Source organism: Tasmannia lanceolata, unplaced genomic scaffold, assembly GCF_043159265.1.
Source record: "Tasmannia lanceolata isolate RefF3 unplaced genomic scaffold, GAP_Taslan_0.1 ptg000037l, whole genome shotgun sequence".
In the NCBI taxonomy this organism is placed as follows: domain Eukaryota; kingdom Viridiplantae; phylum Streptophyta; class Magnoliopsida; order Canellales; family Winteraceae; genus Tasmannia; species Tasmannia lanceolata.
The window spans coordinates 3,940,646-3,948,150 of NW_027518714.1; the positions used below are offsets into that span (position 1 = coordinate 3,940,646).

At 40.1% G+C, this 7,505-nt stretch overlaps 1 protein-coding gene across 1 annotated transcript; it reads left to right on the forward strand.

Moving 5' to 3' along the window:
- The first annotated feature begins 378 nt into the window (after positions 1-378).
- LOC143861917 (GDSL esterase/lipase At5g45960-like) lies at positions 379-5,867 on the forward strand. The gene is made up of 5 exons (XM_077372890.1): positions 379-768; positions 858-988; positions 2,230-2,463; positions 3,875-4,148; positions 5,450-5,867. Exons 1-5 carry the CDS (start codon positions 480-482, stop codon positions 5,641-5,643), a joined length of 1,122 nt encoding a protein of 373 aa, XP_077229005.1. The 5' UTR covers positions 379-479; the 3' UTR covers positions 5,644-5,867.
- The last annotated feature ends 1,638 nt before the right edge of the window (positions 5,868-7,505 follow it).

A 7,505-nucleotide genomic window follows, 5' to 3' on the forward strand; every position in this document is an offset into this window, starting at 1 on the left:
TCTTCTTACACAAAGGACTCTGATTGGCTAATAAGGAACCATCTTGTGTAGAGGCTATATTTTTACTGGGGGCTGATATCTGAAAACCTACATATTTTGATAATGGGACGAATCCGCGTAAATAGTTTTGGAGATCTTAGGATCTCCAACTACCACGAATTTATCAAGTTACCTAGGTTATTTCTCTAGGCTATTAGAGTCCATCACATAACATGTAACATCTATTTGTAGCTAACTAGATAACTAGTGTAGAATCTATCCTATCCAGGTAACTAGATGTTGGTTGCTATCAAGAAGATCTTGTAAATCTCATATAAAAGAATGTAATGAAAACAAGGTCGTGCAGATATCAGTCCATTTTATGGTGGTATTATTTAAACTTAGAATGGAAGTGGTATAGCAAGTAAATAAAATACAAATCAAGGGTATTCCACCATTCAGTCTTTAATATAGTGACCCCATATCGTGTGTCAATCTACATGCTCTCCATGGCGAAGGAACGTTGTTCTTGCACAAGCTCTCTCGTTCTTCTTCTATTCTTCTTATCCTCCATTGCAAAAGCTCAATATCATCAGGCCCTAAACAAGGAGGGATCCAACATTTCTGTTTCATCTTTTTTTGTGTTTGGAGATTCGACGGTGGATCCAGGAAATAATAATTATATTCCTACGATATTCAAGAGCAATTTTTCACCATATGGAAGGGATTTTTCAAAACACCAAGCTACTGGAAGGTTTTGTAATGGAAGACTCGTCACGGATTTCATCGGTAAATGATTTTTGTTTTTATGCAAAGTGTTTTGATAGAATTTAGAGAGGAAATTAATATGGGTGATGTTTGATGTGTTGCCTTTTCAGCTTCCTACGTGGGTGTCAAAGATGAGATACCACCTTACTTGGATACAACACTTACCTTGCAAGATCTGATGACCGGCGTTAGTTTTGCCTCAGCTGGATCCGGATTCGACCCACTTACACCCAATCTAAGCGTCTCTCTCTCTCTCTCTCTCTCTCACACACACACACACACACACACACACTTTCAACAGAGAGAAAAAATATATAAGGATTAATGGCCCTGAATGGTATTTCTCAAGATTTGAACCCAAATTTAATCTAATGTATCCTTTAAGGACCCACTTAAGGATCCAATTAGTCTTGAAAAATTACCTCTTTCTCACACACACATCACTTTCAACCAAGTGAGAAAACATAGAAGTATCGATGGCCTGAATGGTAATCCTCAAGATTTGAAGTCAAATTTAATCTAACGGATCCTTTAAGGACACACTTCAGGTTTTGATTAGTCTTGAAAAATTACCCCCCGTGCATCATTATGGATTGGATTAGTCTTTCTAGTAGCTATCCTTAATTCTCTCATCTCTTCCCGGTTCCAAAATTAACCTCCCCCAAAGGAGGTTCGGGTTGTGAGCCCTGCGGTAATGATTGCCCTGGCATTACGACCTTTACCTCAATGATGCTGTCCTTAGATTTAATTATTTCGTGGATTCTCTCTCTTCCACACAAGGCACACAAGGCTTGCATCTATGGCTCTGGATGGTAGATTGATCCTCAAGATATGATCTCATTAAAATGGATTTAGGTACTACTTTTAATCTAACAGATCGTTTATGTTGTCACATTTCAGGATCCGTTAGATTACGATTGCATATTCAAGAAAATTAAGCGCTTGGTGTCCATGCATTCATGCAACAAGCAAATAAAAAATATGAGAACAAGAAGTAGTCTCTCTCTTGCGTGGTATTTCAGTAGTTACTACCGAGGGGTCAGTGATAACCTCACTCCTTTGTTTTTATAATGGCCCGCCTCAATTTCGTAAACATTTTTCCTACTGCTAGTATTGACCTTTTGGGAATCCCAACTTCATTTGATAATCATTGGAAAAATATGCATAAGAATTACTACTATTACTAAAGCAAAGGAGTGCATATATCATTTCGTAATTGAATTGAACTTTACACCGTGAATATCGGTGTGGTGGTTTAAAGTTTAAACCCCATCTTACCCATAAAAACTATATGGGTTACTACCATTACTAAAGCAAAGGAGTGCAGGTATCATTTCCTTAACAGGCGGTGTTCTTTTTGTAATTGAATTGAATTGAATTTCACACCGTCAATATCGGTTCGTAAACCACACTACCAGCCAAAAGCAAATGAACGGTCTAGATTCCTCAATCATCTCACACCAATATTTTGTTTGATCACAGATGGTGATGGATATACAGAAGCAGGTTGACTGTTTCAGAGACTATTTGAAGAGAATGGAGCTTATGATCGGGAAGAAGAGAACACTAGATATTATAGGAGACGCAATATTCATTATCAGTGCCGGAACAAATGATTTCGTTGTAAACTACTTTTCACTCCCCGTACAGCGACAGAAATACACGGTTCAAGAATACCAACTTTTTCTACTGCAGAAACTCGGAGAACTCCTCCAGGTTTGCTTCCATCCATGTGATTGGCAATAATGTAAATAGGTTGAGCCCAAAAATTCATTTTCATAGGATCATCCTAGCCTGATCTATGTAAGAATCGCATATTATTATTTATGGAAACCTCTATAGATCAGAGGGCTAGGATCATCCTAAGGAAATGATTTTTGGGGCACAACCTGTTTAATTTGTGTTCCATTACATGGACGGTTTAGATCATCCTAAGATGTGGTATGTACAGTACAATCTGAAAAATACGGGGCTTACACCATATAAAATCAAATCATTTGCGTTTTTACGGCCCGGCCCGGCCCGGCGTGGACCAGTCTTGATGTGACCTGTACGGGCCGGGACAAGTTACAAACGGGCCACTAATTAGTGACCCGGCCCCCGTAAATTACGGGCGGGACCTCTATAGATCGGAGGGCTAGGATCATCCTAAGGAAATGATTTTGGGGCACAACCTATGTAATTTGTGTTCCATTACATGGACGGTTTAGATCATGCTAAGATGTGGTATGTACAGTACAATCTGAAAATTAAGGGGCTTACACCATATAAAATCAAATTATTTGGGTTTTTACGGGTCCGCCCGGCCCAGTTTTTACGTGACCCGTACTGGCCGGGTCAAGTTACAAACGGGTCACTAACTAACGGGTCACTAACTACTGACCCTGGCCCCGTAAATTACCGCCGGGCCGGGTGGACCTGCGGTCCGCATCACTTTTTGTCAGGTCTACTCTTCATTGTGTGAGCTTCTGTCATTGGCTGCTACAACTCCAAAGGAGATGTGGCCGCCCATAAAAATAAGTTCAAAATTCAATGAGGAGGGTGTACTTACCAGAACTGTAGCAATTTAATTTGCGCCTTGTGAGTTGTGGCCGTGTGGGTAGGGGGACCATGGCATATGATGATGGGTCGCATGCCATGTGAGTCCCCAGCTTCTACCACGGCCCCTGATTTCAATAAAATTAACAAATTTGCCAAGGACTTCTACTTTGGCTTGTGGGACCCAAATAGTTGTCATTAATATCACTGCCCTATTGATATTGCCACTTATTATGTCATCTTCAAGTCGGGGACTTCAGATCAATGACCCAGATGATATATTCGCTCGCTTTTTTGAGTAGGGAAATAATATATTCTCACTCTTTTCTTCCCTGGGCCAGCCCCTCTAGTACTTTTATGATTACTCTTTAAACTACAAGTGGGTGGCCGAGGGAACAAAAGCGGCGAATTTATTGTTTCCCTTGTGACTACGCTTAATTTTACATTGCAGGAGGGTGGCCCGAGGAAGAAACTGGGTGAACATATCATCTCCCTTGTACGAATTAAATAAGTTAAAAAGAAAAGAAAAAAGCAGTATGACCAGAATGCCCTTAGTGTAATGGATTAATGAACAGTTGTGATGAAGCAGGATCTAAAGGATGTAGGCGCTCGGAAGATCGCAGTGGCGGGCCTCCCTCCATTGGGCTGCCTGCCCGTCGTTTTAACCATTAATCCACTTAACAGAATTCAAAATCAAGGTTGCGATGACACATACAATCAGGTAGCCGTAGATTACAATCAAAAGCTGCAGAACAAGCTGTCATCCATGCAAGAGAGCTTCATCCAAGAAGGCGGGGGCAGAATCGTCTATGCAGATATATACCAACCCCTACAAGACATTATCCTACATCCCGGAAAGTTCGGTAAGTCTCCCCTTTACTAATTCATGTCTATAAGGCGTAAAATGGGCATAAAACAAATTTTAGGCCCACTTGAAAGAAACAGAGCCTAAGGAGAAATTATATGGTGAATGCGCCTGGTTAGGACAGAACTGCCACCCTTGATATTTGATCCAGCAGCAGCACCTTAAGAAAAGTACGCTGCTGTTGGATCAAATATCAAGGGCACTTACACTGCATTCACCGTATAGAATTTTGTTTAATAACTTCATAGATACTGAGATTTTATATGGTGCAAGCCCTTATAGTCCTGTATTTTTCAAAAAGTACTTTGCGGACTACACAATAGGATGATCCAAACCGTCCATATGATGGGCCACAACGTAAATAGGTTGTGCCCAAAAAATCATTTCTATAGGATGATCCCAACCCTACGCTCTCGATCATCCTATGATGTGGCCCGTACAGTAATTTTTGAAAAATAAGTAATTTTTGAAAAATAAGGGACTATATGGGCTTACACCATATAAAAACTCCATAGACGATACTACTTAAATGTGTGCATCACTCTGCATGAATATGGGCAAATGGCAGCTTCGTTAAAGGGCAATTGATATCGAGACTCCTTAATTTCAATAACTGCACTCCAATCCTTATTTCTTACTTTTCTAATCGAAAAATGATTTGAGGGCACTATACCAGGAGGACTTCATGTCCAGGTTGGCCTCTGGCTGAAAACATATGAGCTAGACCACCTGCTCGGTTGGCCCATATGCATAGCATACAGCCAGAGGCCGTCTCGGCCTAGTCTCCTTGGTGCCTTTCTCTTTTTAATTTTCATTAAACCTGATGGAAGGTAAAATGTTGTTATAACAATTGCCAATTAGAACATTGATCAAGATATATTATTAGATTGGGGCCATTATCAGAATGGGAGAATCGATATTTAAACACGAAATTCTTGGGGGTTGAGCCACTAGCTCAATGGTCAATACTTTGTTCTCCAACCTAGTGGTTGGGAGGATGATCCCTGCCCACCTACCAAGAAAAGTCGAAATTCCTGTTTCTATCACTTGAGTGAGAAGTGGGGCCACTATGACAACATGAAAATGTGTTGGACCCACCAATCAACACCCATTTCACCTGGAGGAGAAAAGTTGGGTTTGGACTCGTAGGTTAAATCCCAGCTTAAACCTCTTCCAATCATGCCCCATAGATGTGCAATGTGTATGGTGAAGATTGGGGCAAACAACAAAACTACTCTGCACTGAAGATTGAGCTGCTTAAAAAGAAATATCATTTTATTTGAATCGGAATTTTGGCAGGTTTTGAGGAATGGACGTATGGTTGCTGTGGAACAGGGCTGTTTGAGGCTTCTTTCATGTGTAATCCCGTCTCCCCAGTTTGTCCAGACGCATCAAAATTCGTGTTCTGGGACGCTATGCATCCCACAGAGAAGACGTACTATCTCATGTTCAAGACCCTTGGGGACACCATCAATCGCTTGGTTTTGGACTAGCTCTTACACTCTTTCACCATATACGCAGTGTATTTTTTTTTTTTGAGAAAGTGAAATGTTTTCGTATGTGTATTTTGTTGTGGAAGGAAGGTAGTATTATCAATTTTCCATCCACTCGTTTTGGACTTGTCCATTACTTTTTCTTCAAATTATTTCTTTGGTATGTTGTACGAAATAGTGAAAAGTTTCTAAATAAAAAAGATTGTTAGAAATGAAGAAAACAATGACTCTGATTACATTTTCATTTAACTTACACTCTTATTTATTTTCTTTTGACATCATTAAATATCTCTCTCTCTCACCCACATGCACACCTGTCCCTGCGCGCACTGAAGTGCAATACCATGGAGGAGTGTTACCAATTTACTATTAGGGGTGTAACTCAGGCTGGTTGGATCAGGTTTAGGCTAAGCATTCCCTCAACCCTAACCCAACTCAGCCCGAACCTTGGGTCGAGGAGGGTTAACCCTAAATGTAGCTTAAGCTGTTGGAGATCACTCCCCCTTACGTGATGCAGGATCATACCACGCATTGATTGAGTCACACATGGCGTGGATGACTACCCCAAGAGGTCCCACAAGCAGCTCAATTTAGCACCCCCCAAAATCAGCAAGTGTTGTCTATCCACCTTTCCTCTAATGGAACGTGTGATATTAGCAAGCTGTTTCTAATATCTTTCTTGAATTTGCTGAATTGGCAACCATAGTCCGTGTGAGACTGTGAGGCAAGCAGCTACTGTCCCAAATTAGTAGCATGCTAATTTTAGCAAGCATATTTTGGTGATTTCAAAGAAGAAAGAAGGCTTATACTTGGATGACCAAGATTGGTCTCTTTTAATAGATGTTCTTTAATTAGGCATTTAGGATATATGAATCTTTATTAGTTATTTCTTTCTAATTTGTCATTTTAGCCTTAGCTAGTTGTTTCTACTTTAGACTTTATTGCTTGTTTTGGAGGAGGCTTTTATATTTTCATACGAATTGTAATTGGGAAGGGTTTTTGACAATTGAAATATTGAATGAAAAGTGTTCTTTTGTTGTGGAGAAAAGGTATTTTTACACTTCTTTTTTAGAGTTTCCTTCCAACGTGGGTTAGCTTTTGAGCACCACAATTATCTTTTGTTAATTTTTTTTTCAGATCGTCATAGCCGTTATCGATCGCACTGCCATCCGGCGTCAATACGTGCGGCCCCTCTTTTTTTACGGTTGGCCAACATGTGGCCCCTCCTTTGGGTTGGTCATTGCATGTGGATTTTTAATCTCAAAGAGCTGATACCATGTGAAACAACCAATATCTCAATAGGTGTTATTTAATCTTTTATACTTTAATACTAACCCAACCCGCCTCTAAATCTCGATCTCAATTATCAATCCATTTGGAATTAGGTGAGTTTAGTAATATTATGCTAAAGAGTGTTGCACGAGAAATTCCTCAACTTTCTGTGGCAGTTCTTACCAGTTATACGTCTCCTTACTCCTTAGTACTCTGCAGTGTACAAAATGAACTTTGTAGCTGAGTACAGACGTTTCTTACCTCCCCACATGGATAAAAGTAGGTAAACAGGAATTAATTCTAACTCCCACATGATGAAAAAAAGTAAAAGGTCTCGAGAAGAAAATGATCCTATTTGACCGCTGTACATTGCTAACATCAGGAAATGGAACAATCGCGAATCTCTAGTAACTGGCCAAGCCGCTAAAGTAGCTAAAGTAGTGATGAATCCCGTCAGTAAAATGGGTCCGATGGAAAGTCCATCGATCCCGAGTCTCCAGTGAAAATACAAAATATTTATCCATTTATAATCCTCCTCCAATTGGATTAATGGATCGTCCAATTGGAAATGATAACAGAATGCATAGGTG